General features: G+C 44.8%; 1 protein-coding gene across 6 annotated transcripts in view; it reads right to left on the bottom strand.

Moving 5' to 3' along the window:
• Positions 1–13,529, bottom strand: part of SNX22 (sorting nexin 22) — a 127,639-nt gene that overhangs the window by 83,822 nt on the left and 30,288 nt on the right. For 3 of the 6 annotated variants that reach the window (XM_029574628.1, XM_029574630.1, XM_029574629.1), the window contains exon 6: positions 3,742–3,815. In XM_029574628.1, the coding sequence (XP_029430488.1) occupies positions 3,742–3,815 (74 nt within the window). The other 3 variants (XM_029574626.1, XM_029574631.1, XM_029574627.1) reach the window with 2 other exon arrangements.

Below are 13,529 nucleotides of genomic sequence, written 5' to 3'. Positions count from 1 at the left end.
TTTCTTGTATGCGTTTGATGCTGTTGTATTACAGGATAGGGTTTGTATGCAAGGCTGAAAAATGTAAAAACTTGACGAGGGACCTGCTGTGCTTGTGGGGGCTGAATGTGAACCTAGCTCTCTGTGCTTTCATGTTTTTATTTGGTTGCTTGTGTGCTTTTTGTGTGGACTTGTGCTGGAGTGAGAGCATGCGTTGGACATCTACAGGTGATGTCAAAATCCCCTCTGAACAGAAGGAAGGAACACTGGTTACCAAAAAAAAATTTTATTTAAAGAAGACAAACATGCACCAGTCTGGGAGGTGCACCACTGTGCAAATCACTGGGAGACCATGAGCGGTATGCGGCCTACCACTCTAAGCTTTTAATCCTAGCCTCAGTCCTTCTCAAAGCTTATTCGACTAGTATAGTGGTACTGCATACAATGTTAGTTTTATTCTTATACTGAGCCTTGCAAGCTGTGTCCAGTAAAGAAAAAAAACCTTTTTTCTTTTTTTTTTTGGAAGGAACTTGGACTTCCAAGACTAATAACTCTCCCTCACTTGTGTAGTGAGTCACTCCATTGTCCTGAAGTTAGAGTCTAGCTGGAAAGCTTCTGGTATTTCACTACTGTGCAGCAGGATCTTATCCCTGTCATGGGCCTGGCTGTCGAAGAGGTGGAGGTAACTTCAGCACCTTTGTAGCAGTCTTCACTCTGTTACCGGTGCCTAGCCTGTAGTGTCCTTCTAGTACACCAGCCACAACTAGCTCAGGAAGGACATCTGCAGCAGAAGAGGGGAGCTGTGCTTTTAAATCATCTTACACATTTAGAGTTGAATAAACCAACACAGCAAATATTTCATCCTTAACAGAAAAGTATTTCCAATGTGGTCAACAGTCTACCTTGTTTCAAATGGTTTACAGCCAGATCAGACACAAACTAAGAATTGAATGCCCTTAAGGAAAGGGAGTTAGTCGTTATACAGTGGTAATACCTACTGGCTACATTTAGACCCATGAGTGCAGCCCTGGAGAAGGAACTCCAGTCTATAGGGCTCCAGGCAAGGACTGTGACTGGGTTAGACATAAGGGATAAATCCCATGCTCCTTGCAAATTAAGACTTATGTTGCCAGCTTCCGATTGCACTGGAAGGCCGAAAAGAAAAGTGGGCCCGTGTTAAATCATAACTGTGGAAGTTGTTAACGCAGCCCCCCCCCCTCCTCGCATGCCCGATACTGTAACAATCCTGGTCCCTGTTGTCAGCACGCAATCACCTGCATCCTTACTCTACAAAAGGAGGGTTTCGTTGCCATAGACTGTTACCTAATACTTCCACCAGTAAAGCACAGCAATAGTGGGGGTAAAACTGAGAAATAAGACCGATGTAATTTTCAAAAGCACTGACATGTGAAAGGCAGTCTTACACATGTACACACGGGCTTTTCAGAAGTGGCCCTGGTGCTTGTATGCATAGAAGTACTTGCATGAGTACTTGAAAAAGGCAGTGCCAGGGGCAGAACTGGAGAGGAGGAAACCACTTGCACACATACTTTAGATTTTCAAAAGTGGACATGTAAATGTATGCACACATTTATACCCACTCCCAAGCAGGCACGGGTATGCTTTGCAGGGTACCCACTCATTTTCAAAGTGCCTTTATGTAAATCTGCATTGAAAATTAGGGTTGAAATCTGTGTTTTCAGCACGCTGGCTGTTATAAAATTATCCTCTTCCCTTATTTACTGTTCTTAAAACACAATTGTTTGCACAGGGCATCATGGAGCAGAACAGTGCCAACATGGCACACAGAAGCTTTTTCAGAATGTTAAACTTTAGTAATTTTTCTATGCAAAAAAAGTAAAATTTAAAAATGCTTCAGTGGGAAAAAAAAAAAATTAACCCAATAGGAGGTATCTGTGCATACAGATGTTAAACAAACAAAATGCTCAGATAAGTGTTTCTCACTCTTATAAACCTTGAATATTGATCAGTACAAATTGAAGGGGTTATGATGGGAAATTTAGTATAGTGCATAAATTGTTTCTCAGTATGTAAAGGACAAAACAGTATACAACTCAACTGAAAATGTCTAATCTAGTCCTAGAAGTCAACAGTTGACATACTGAATCAGGCAGCACCATGCTAGTTCAGTGTGAATCAGGGCTAGCCAACTCTGATATACAAGAGAGATTGTTAGAATCTGTCATTACAGCTTTGAGAAACACACACTTTTTTTTTGTAATATTTTGGATCCATACAGTACCTTCACTCTGTACAATGCTACATCCACCTTGGAGCACTATATAAATGTGCTATAGTAGCATGACCCAGTCCCTGTTTTATGGAGCTTATCTGGTCAATAGACATTGAGTAGCAAACATGGCCTCTACGATGCAGTTAGGATTTTAGGCCAGTATTTTCTCTCTTCTTTCACTTATTTAAATGCTATAAATTGTCTAGGGTATTCATTTAGTTTAGAGGCAGAAGGGATTTAGGTAAACTGCTCTGACATACATACCAAAACCAAGACATGTATGGTGCTTATTCTGCATTTCCTCTCAAAAGGAGGGACTACTTATATCCTTGGAGAACCCAAGCCCAAGTGGATGGGAGCCTGGCTGGCTTCTATGGCATTCTCCTGCAGGGAACAATATTTCAGTATGTACAATCATATCTGCCAATAGGAAAACCAGGCTAAGGGCTTTTGTATTCTCATTGGGTGGCTTGACTGTTGCCAAAACAGGAACTACCTCTTCTACCAGCCCCCCCGAACAGCCAGGAGCTTTTAGTTTACAGTGTTATACTATCTTATTTCTATTCAATATGTAAAAATAGTTTGGTAAATTAGTTGTAAACAGAATTCTGTCTACTCTATAGCAATTAAAATGTTTTTTGTGCCTGGTTATTCAGTTCATGACTTGGTTAGCTGTGCTAAGATGACATCAACTAGTTGTCCATGTTTCCAGTAATAAATATTTCCAGCACTTCTTATTGGTCTTTCCTCTATCTTGACAAACAGCCACAAGAATGTACCTGAGGCTTTTATCCTCGACCATATGCACTTGTTTTATAAACCATGGCAAACAGAGGTGGGAGTTTAGCTGGTTATAATTAGTAAATCAATGTAGGGAAAACATTTCACTGAATACACTGGGCAGGCTATGCTCACCAGCAGTTGGGTCTGTCTGGCAGGGTTCAACTACTGATGTCCATGTCATAATTGTAATTTTGTTTAGATTAACCCTTCCTAAATAAGTGGAATAGGTTTTAAAAATAAACAAATTTGAGTTATGGTTGCATATAAATCTCTCAAATAAGAATATTTAGGAGAGTTTGGTTATGAAAATGAAGTCACTTGAGTAGTCCAAAATATGAATCAGTGGTCCAGATTTGTGCTTGTCAGATGCCTAACATAGTAGTTTTGTTTTGTGTTCTTTGTAACTCATTTGTATTAGGAGTTTCCAGTTTTAACCCATCTGTTACACATAAGCCTTCTTACAGATGCAACGTTTTTATTGCTTTAGTTTTCAGTCCTTGTGCAATGGCTGCATATGAAGCAGCAGGGAAACCATCTGGCAGCTGCCTATCCTAAGGTCCCTTAGAGGGGCAGGTAGCATTCTAAAGGCCTCATTTACAGCTGCTGGAAAATGTTCACGATAACTTGCTTCAGCGATCAGACTCCGTAAATGAAGCATCAGAATACTAACAGGCAGAACTGGGCATTCAAGGTCCAGCTCCACAACAGGCAATCTTTTTCCTTACCTGTACATGAAGGAAGAACGTAGGGGTCCTTATGGAAGCCCACCACGGGTCTGTGGCAAAGTAGAACACTGGGGCTGTAATAAGTAAAAACACAAGCAGCAGCTCCATCAGCATTAGAAAGGGTGTTTCTGTGGATTAGGTGAGGAGGAATTCTTTTACTTCCCTGAAGCAGACCTGTGTTGGGTAATAGAGTGCATTCCATTGTTGTTAAAAGGTGGAAGCTGTCTATCTACTTTGTCAAAGTGGAGAAATTACTTACCTGATAATTTTGTTTTCCTTAAGTGTAGCCATATGGACTCAGGATCAGAGGTATTGCTCCCCTGCTGGCAGATGGAGCAAGCTGATGTCACACTATATTTACTGCAGTGACCCTAGCTTCAAAAGCATCTGTGGACAGACTAGCAAAAAAAAAAAAGGTACCCATAACTGTTCTCAACCTACAAGAAACTCTGAACTCACGTAAGAATCTAGGTACTCCAATCTATAGCCTGGATGAACATTTACCAGTCATCCCTTGGGATCCAAAGCCCCACAGGAGGACTATTGACACACTCATGTGCCAGTGGAGACCGGGAAGCTGAGTTCATCTGTCCACCCTAAAGAGAGGCTGCCCATAGTCTAGTCAACACTGCACCTGCAAAGGGTGCATCCTCCTGGTCCTGCTCATCCAGGCAATAAAACCTGGCAAAACTGTGTAAGGAGGAGGAGTGTGTGTCAGCTCAGCCAATATCAACAGGAGACAACAATCTAAACTCTGTCCATGACACTGCCTGAGCAGGCTATGGCTTCTCAGCATCCACATACATGGCCATGCCCACTGCCTTAATCCAGTGAGTGCGTGTAGCCTGTGAAGCTGCAGTGCCCTGCTTACTTCCTCCATGGAGGAAAAACAGGCAATTTGTTTTCCAGAAAGATGCAGAAACCTCAAATACCACCTGACAAGTCTCTTGCCATCCAAGAGCCACAGGAGGTGATAGTCCTCCGCATCCCTGACCTTATCCAGAGATGGCAAGGAGATGGATTGATTGATTTAAATGAAAGACCAACACCCCTTTGGGCAAAAAGGATGAGACTGTATGCAGCTGTAACACTCCCGGCATCACCCGAAGGAATGGCCCCCTCCACAAGACCAGACCTGCAGCTTGGAGATTTGACGTGCAGAACATATAACCACCAGGAACACTGTCTTCAAGGTTAACCCCAAGGAAAGGCTGTGCAGTGGTCAGAATGTAGGGCCTGCCAAAAAAATCCAGCACCAAGTTAAAGACTGCACAAGGGAACTGGTAACCTCAAAGGAGGCTTAAGATGCTTCACTCCCTTCAAAAAATGGACCACATCAGGCTGAGACAAGGAATCCTCATTCACCAGGCCTCTGAAACAGGCAAGAGCCAACAACCTGCATCTTCAAAGAATTAAGGGCCAATCCTTTATTCAACCCGTCCAGCAAAAAAAAATCCAGAATGAACTGAACGAGGAAGAACGTCACACTCTTCACCCCAGGCATCAAATACCCTCCAAATCCACACATAGGCTAAGGCCGTGGAGAGCTTTCGAAATGTGGAGTAAGGTGGAAATTATGGTGGAAGAATATCTACGCTTCAACAAGTGAGCCCTCAAGACAAACCGGTCCCTGCTGCAGCAGATCCATATGCGGTGGAAGACAAGAGGGGGGTCTCCAGCGACAGACTCCCCTTTTGTTTTCCACCGCACTTGGATCTGCTGCAGCAGGGACCGGTTTGTCACGAGGATCCGATGCTGTTCTGTCTTATAGTTTGGCTCTTGAGAGGGCTAATTTCTCCAACTCTCTCCCAATCAAGAACAAGCCTTTAAAAGGCATTTTTGTAAGATTAGCTTTGGAGACTGGCAGCTGACCAAGTTCACAACCATAGTTGATGCCTGGCTGCTACCACCAGAGCCATTCCTCTGGCTGAGGTACAGACCAAATCACAGCCCACATCAGCTAAAGAGTTGGCAGTGGGTTCCATAACCGCTCTGGAATTCACTCCAGAATCAGCTTCCTGAGAGAGAAGCAGACAAGATCGTGCCACTAGGGCACAACAAGAGGCGATCTGTAAAGTCATCACCACTGCTTCAAAGACTTGCTTAAGGATAGCTTCAATCATCTTATCATGCACATCCTTCAAAGCTGCTCCTCCATCCACGCGAACAGTTGTCCACTTAGAGACGGTATATACCAGTGCAGCCACTTTGGGGAAAATGAAAACGGCTCTTACAGCTGGATCGAGGGGGTCCAGGCCTTCCAATGTCTGATCCCTTTTAAAATTTGCCTCTGGGGCGTCCCATTCAATATCAATCAATTCCTGAATGGCATCCAACACCGGGAAAAAACAAGAGGCTTTATGCAAGGAAACCAAAACAGGATTCTTCTTCAGTGCTGACATAGCATCCGAACCAGGAAAACCTCGCTGCTTCAAAGTCTGCGAACACAGGGCTGGATGTTCATCTCTGAGAGAACTGCAGCATGGTTCGATACAGTTCCAGTCCCAGAGGAATTTCCCCATCTTGCAGGGACTCAGGAACTGCCTCATCATCATTTCCAGCCGGGTTCCCGTCGGAAATAGGTGCAGAGAGCTGCAGTGAGCTCTGGTGCTTTAGCATCGGACTGGAAGAGGGAGGAGCCGCCGGCTGAGGGTCAGACCTGACAGGATTGGATGAAACACAGGACTGTGCCTGAACAAAAGCTTGTAAGCCTTGAAAAAAATTCCACCCAAGAAAAAGCATAGTTAGTTAGTTAGTTAGTTAGTTAGTTAGTTAGTTAGTTAGTTAGTTAGTTAGTTAGTTAGTTAGTTAGTTAGTTAGTTAGTTAGTTAGTTAGTTAGTTAGTTAGTTAGTTAGTTAGTTAGTTAGTTAGTTAGTTAGTTAGTTAGTTAGTTAGTTAGTTAGATAGATAGATAGATAGATAAATAAATAAATAAATAAATAAATAAATAAATAAATAAAAAAAAAAAAAAAAAAAAAAAAAAAATCTAGACCAAACCCAGAAGGAACTGCAGTTGGGTCCACCAAACTACCCTCGCCTGCGGAAGTGCCCACCACGGGAGAACCAAGGTCTGCTGTCCCTCCAGCCAAGGCCGAAACCAATCCATCATCAGAAGGGGAGGAGCCAGGATTAGCAAAATTTGAGGAAGACAACTTGCCCTGAGCATCTGAACAGTGCTGACCTGCTAAAAGACAGGTCAGGCTGAGAAGCCTTAATATGATAGGCCACACAAAGAGAAAGGTGCTTAGGCTTCTTCTTTACCGCTGCTATTGCGGTGGTAAACGTGAGTCTGAATGGTTCATGCTCAAAAATTTATGTGCACAAAAATTAAGCAGCAGTGAAATAAGCCCGGCACGGCACACCTTGTGTGCCAAAACTAAAGCATTGAAAACAGTTCAAAAGTTACGTGTATAGAAGGTGTGCCCAAAACTGAGCGCACAGTACGTGCGCAGAGCCAGCGCATTGTGCACACCAACGGCCTCTAAAGGGCAGTAAAGCATGCACAGAAGTGCTCAAATGCCACCGTGGCCAACAAGCAGGGTGCAAGCAAAAAAAAACCTAACTGCATGGTCTAGCTGCCCAGTCCCCCAACCCCAACCGGAGAGGGAACAAATGTCGGAACAGAACACCAAGTATGGAGACGGGAGGAAGTCCTAAAAACCTCTCTAACTCTGTTTTCAAAGATTAAAATAATAAAAAAAAACTTAGCTGAGCTCCGCGCTTACTGGCTCTGTACAGAGATGGTCTCCAGCTACGGTGGGAGAGGGGCATCTGCTGTCACCGCTGCGCTCGGCCTCCTGCACCCACTGCCTTTCAGCTGAATGAGCAGCTAAGTCCATACTGGGAAGCTCAGCTACCAGACCATGGCACGCACCGCTGAAGGACCACAGAAATCGCCTCAGTAATTCTCAAATGGGGGAGGGACCTTTAGGTATCACTGCAGGAGAGCAGGGCTTTCTTTTCCTTAAGTCAAATTTCACATTTCTCCTTCCAAAAAAAACCAAAGCAATCCCCATAGGGCGATGCATGTCTAGCATCTGCTGGAGATGGAAAATACTGGCAGGCTGGCGTCACTGCAGGGTTATATATACTGTGACGTCAGCTTGCTCCGTCTCCATCTGTTGGCAGGGGAGTATAACCCACTGGTCCTGAATCCATCTGTCTACAATACATGCTAGGAAAATAGATGGGTTGGTTTTTTTTTCCTTAAATTTACCAGACTTGAATACTGTTCCCTTTACATCTGAACCTGCTAAGTAATAAGCAGTGAAGGCTGTGTATCCTTCAACATTTATACTGGTGTGCATAAGGGATGCTGTTGAGGTTGATAGAGAAGGTTAACCATCTGGTTGAGAAAGTGGCCATCTCCCAATAAGTATCTGCTTAAGAGATGTGGTCTTATCAGAAACTATCATTGTCAATTAATAGAATATTAAATATTTGTCGAGGCTTTTCATTATTTTGCTTGTGTTCATACAAGAATTTTGTTCAATATCTTCTCATTTCACTAGAGATCTAAACCCATTAAAATTAAATCTCGGGAGTTGAAAATCAGGCTGACAGCTTACGGTAACTAAGAAAGAAAATGTCAAAATTATAAGGGAAAAAATGGGGCGAACATGATGTGAACTGTCACACTGAGGCCTCCTTGGTGATGACATTATATGGATGTTCCTGGTTTACAGTTTTATACACATCAGTACGCTGAAAGCTGTATCATGCTGCTGCCTACATGCCAACGCTGATTTTTGTTAACCTAAGGAATTCCCCCCTTGACGTCGTTTAATGGGCGGTCCGTTCCTCAGTACGACAATTCTCATCACGTTCATTGCTTTGTTTTACATTTGCAATTAATTGCAATCAATCAAGTATTAATAAACAAACATGATGTTTTCTTTCCTTATAAGTTTGACATTTTCTTTCTTGGTTATAGTTAGCTCTGCCAGTGTCAGCCTGACTGCCATCACCTTGCTAGATAGTAAGCCTGCTTGCTTATAATCTGTGTTTGGATGCACTTTTATATGATCCTGTCTCGACCGTTGAAAAGTGCTCATCTGTTTTACTAGAAAGACTGCTTTTTCCATCGCAGCTCTAGTGCTCTGGAATTCTCTCTCTATGGAACTCAGGCTCAGTGTTTGTATAAAAACATTCAGTGGTCTGTTAAAAAAAACCTTCCTGTTTAAAAAAGCTTATTACTATATATAGTGGGCTTATTATGAGAATTTTGAAGAGCAACTTCAAGCTATAGTATTTTTGTTGTTTTAAAGTTTTGCATTATTGTACAGTATTTTGATTTTATGAATGCTACTTTGTACTTCACTTAGGCCTTTTGCAATAAGTGACTAAAATTTTAATAAATGTAAAATGTTGAGTTTTTTTTACCACTTTAGATATAAATTTTAGCAGCTGTAATGTGAAATTGACCAGCATAAGCTTTAGTTTTCTGTAAGCACACTTTTGTATGTATATTTTTCATAGTAGATAAACCAAATGGCATGGGCTCAGTAATTTGATATTTGATAATTTTTCCTTGTAAACTTGCACGTTACATTCTTAAAATGCTCATTGATGTGTGGAGACACTGATTATCTTTTATATGTTGCCTTGCCTATTTTTCAGATGCTTGATGTCTATTTTACAATATTCCTATTTTAAATATTATAATTATTGCTTTGCTAGGTTTCCTCCCGCTGCAGTCTTCATGAAACATGGCCTGTGTCGGCTTTATGCTGTCCCAGCAGAAGCTTCCCTAGTCTGAACTACAATGAAATTCTTAGTTGAATGTTCATGTCCTTCCTTCTTTCACTTTGATTCACTAGGTGATGGCTGGACCTTTCGCCAGTTTTTGGTTACTGCTGTGTTAAAAGACCCACGCCAAGAAAGCAGAGAAGGGGGCAGAATGGGAACTTAACAAGGCCAGCCTTCTATCACTCACTCACTCGTAATTGGGCAAGCTTGAAAAGGGTGACTGGAAGTGTAGCATGCGTTCCCTAGGGGGCAGTACTATCCTGCATGCAAGGTTAAGGAAAAAAAAAATAAACACATTTTCCAGCACTGATGAAGCAGGAGCCCCCGTTTTCTTCTATTCCAATGCACCAGCTGCGGCATCTAGTCCTGGTCGCAGAACTGTGGGTAACGAGTCAGGCTGTTATCTGCGATTCTGGGCCAGGACTCTCCTGCTGCAGCCCCGCCAGAGCATCTTATCAGTGCCCCTCCAGCACCCCTTGCTGGTCTGCCACTGCCCTCATCCATTTAACATTCTCATCTCTATCACACGCCCCCAGCGTATAGCTCACGGCCAGCCCCACTTCTGCTTCCAAAGAGGAAAAGATTTGTATACAAGAAGGGCAACTTGCTTAAATACAGTTAACCAATTCCATCTTCTGTAGGGTATCTGGCCACTGGTGTATCCAGCCATCTGCACAGCAATTACCCCAGCCCCCATGTTGGTCACTTTCACTGGCAGCCTGCTCTGCCAGTGATGTCCCCCTTTCTCCCCCAAATCAACAATTTGCATTTATCCTTAGGACCTGTAACCCTCCCCCACACCAGAGCCTATGGCCATTAGATGTCCCTGTGTCAGCTAAGTGGATCCCGAATTCCCAACTTCGATCTACTAACATGACAAGGCTGTCAGAGCGCTGCTCCAGCTAGGAAAAAGGGAATCTGGCGTGTACAGGTTGTCAAGTTTTTGGCCTACTGCATCTTTCGTTAGAAAACAAATTTAAGGACTAATGTCTATAACAGTTTTCAATCCTGCTTTTCCTAGCACCCAGCCAGGTGAATTCAGGACCAGTGGGTTATGCACCTCTACCAGCAGGTGGAGATGGAGCAAACTGACTTTACAGTATACATAGTCCTGCAGTGACACCAGCCTGCCAGCATGCTCGGTCTCTAACAGATGGGGAATGTGCATCTCCCTGCTGGGGAGTGCTTCAAATTTTAGGAGAAATAAAATGAGATTTAATTGGTCCCGCTCTCCTGCAGTGATATCAAATGGTCCCTCCCCCAGTTGAAACTTCCTGGGATTTCCATAGTCCCTCAGATGAGTGCCTTGGTCCAAGAGCTGTTTTTCTCAGCTGGCGTGGACTTAGCTGTTTACAAAACGGTTGAAGGGCAGCGGGGTGCACGATGCAGACCATGGCGGTGCCGGTATATGCCCTCTCCCCCCGCAGCTGGAGACTGTCTCTATATTCAGCTAGGAAAGGCCGAGCTCGGGTAAGGTTTAAAAAAAGAGAGAGTCAGAGCAGAAGGGTTGTTTGTAAGGTTTTCCCCTTCCTCTGGTCTCCATGCTCAGCCCACAGTGCTGATGTTTGTTCCTGCTCCTGAGGAAGGTTAAGGGTCTTGGGCAGCCTGGCGGGTTGAGCAGCCTGGCGGGCTAGGCCCCACTATTAGGCTTTTTTTTCCTGTGCACTGCATGGTAGGCTGTGGTGGTGTTTTTGTGGGACTTTTTTTTTTTCTGCACATTAGGCTGCCCTCTTCAGGGCCATCGAAGAGTGCCAGTGCATCTGGCCGTGCATCCAAGGTGTGTGTGTGCTGCCTGTGCAGACAATCTGGGCCACATGGGTTGTGTGCTTAAGTTTGGAATAAGAGAAGTGCACCTAGTTTTGCGATGCCTAGCCTTGGGACACAAATTTTGTGCACCTAAATTTTACAGCGTGAATTCAGCTGGCCACACACCTTCAGTCGCCTGCTAAGTGTACTGACAGACTAATGGCGCCTGTGACTAAGAAACCTAAGTGCCTTTCCCTCTGTGCTGCCTGTCATATTCGGGCATCTCAGCCTGGCGTGCCCTCTAACGTGTGCCAGCGCTGCTTAGAGGCTATGGGAGAATTATCTTCCTCTGATGTTACTAAGCCTGGCTCTTCCAGCCTGATGATGGCCTGGGTGAGGACATGTCAGGAGGGGCACCTGACCTGGGAACTCCCTTAACTGGTTCATCGGCAGGGGAAGGTAACTCAGTGGGTACAGCACAGGTGCCTTCTGGTTCTGGCATGGATCCTTCTGCCATTTCTTGGGGAGAATTTTTTCAAGGATTGCAATCCCTTTCAGGTGCAGTCCTCAGCCCCATCCAGTCCTGTCAGGTCAGAGTCGCAGGCGGTGCACAGCATGGCGGTGCCGGTATATGCCCTCTCCCCCCACAGCTGGAGACTATTGTTAAGAGCCGAAGCACACCTAGATTGGCAGCAGGTCCTCCCGTTAGGAATCTGGATGGCACTAATGATAAGGCCGATCCTGACTTTCTGGAGGCTGGGGAAATTCCTCAGGGACTGGAACCGTATAGGACAATGTTGCAGTTCTTCCTCAGAGCTCGGCTAATGGCTCTGATTTCCCAGACGCTGAAGATGCTTGGGGGTACCTGGGGCAGATTCCATGTCTGAGCCAAAGAAAAATCCCATTTTGGTTTCTTTGCGTAAAGCCTCTTGTTTTTTCCCTGTTATGGAGGCCAATCAAAAATTGATTGCTATTGGAGTAGGATGCCCCAGAGGCTAATTTCAAAGGGGGTCGGGTTTTGGAAGATAAGCGTATTGAGGCCATCCTTAAGCATTTGAAGCAGTGGCAATGACCTTGCAGATAGCTTCTTGATCCCTGGTGGCTCGCACTTGTTTACTTCTCTCTTAGGAGGTCGATGAATCTGGTGTGAATTCCAGGGCCGTTATGGAATCAGCAGCCACCTTTTTAGCAGTTGCGAGCTGCAATATGGTCTGCACCTCAGCCAGAAGGGTGGCTTCGGTAATAGTGGCCAGGTGTCAGTTATAGCTGAGAAATTGGTCGGCCGATGCAACTTCAAAAGCTAACCTTATGAAATTGCCCTTTAAAGGCTCACTCTTGTTTGGAAGCAAGTTGGAGAAATTGGCCAGTAAGTGAGGAGAATCCCCAGTTCCTCGATTGCTGGAGGATAAGAAGCAGATGCCGTGCTCCTTTGGCAGGAGGGCTCATGCCAGGGGTTTCAAGCGTTTGACCCTATAGAGGACTTGCCTTTCAGTAGGTCTCAGTCCATTCATCTGAGACAGCCCAGGCAGACAGTGGAACCTCCTGAGCCTCCCATTGAAGATTTGCCGACCCACCCCCAGGAACAGGAAATAGGGGGTCTCTCCCTCCTTTTTCAGAGGTGAGTTGAAATCACATCGGCTCAGTGGGTCCTGAAGGTGATACGGCAGGAATATGGGCTGGAGTTTCGCAGTGTTCCTTGGGACATATTCATGGTGTCATCCTGCCACGTCCCGCAGAAGAAGCAGGCGGTGGAGTCTACTCTCTCGAGGCTCCTCAGTCTGAGGACTGTGGTCCAAGTGCCTACGTCTCAAGAAAATACAGGCTGATATTCCCTTTATTTCATTGTGCCCAAGTAGGAAGGCTCCTTTCATCGCAGCCTGGATCTTAAGGGGGTCAACAGTCATTTGCAGGCGAGTCATTTTCACCTGGAAACATCGCGCTCGGTGATAATGGCTGTGCAGTCGGAATTTCTGTCCTCCTTGCATCTGTCCAAGAAGGTCAGATATATTCCCATCAGATTGGAGCACTGTTTTCTGCGTTTCACGGGGTGCCATTATCAGTTTTGAGCACTGCTTTTTGGTCTGGCCACAACTCTCAGAACTTTTTCCAAGGTTATGGTGGTGGCAGCAGAGTTGAGAGATGATGGGATCCTGGTATGCACATATTTGGACGACTGGCTGATTTGGGCCAAGTCTCTAGAAGATAGCTGCTTGGTGATCTGCAAGGTGATCTCCCTGTTGCAGGAGCTCGGTTCAGTGGTGAACCTAGCCAAGACCAGTCTTCAGCCATCTCA

This window comes from Rhinatrema bivittatum, chromosome 13 (genome assembly GCF_901001135.1).
Source record: "Rhinatrema bivittatum chromosome 13, aRhiBiv1.1, whole genome shotgun sequence".
Taxonomy (NCBI): Eukaryota; Metazoa; Chordata; class Amphibia; order Gymnophiona; family Rhinatrematidae; genus Rhinatrema; species Rhinatrema bivittatum.
The sequence above is the reverse complement of the archived record's forward strand: the minus strand, read 5'-3'. Positions and strand labels throughout refer to the sequence as shown.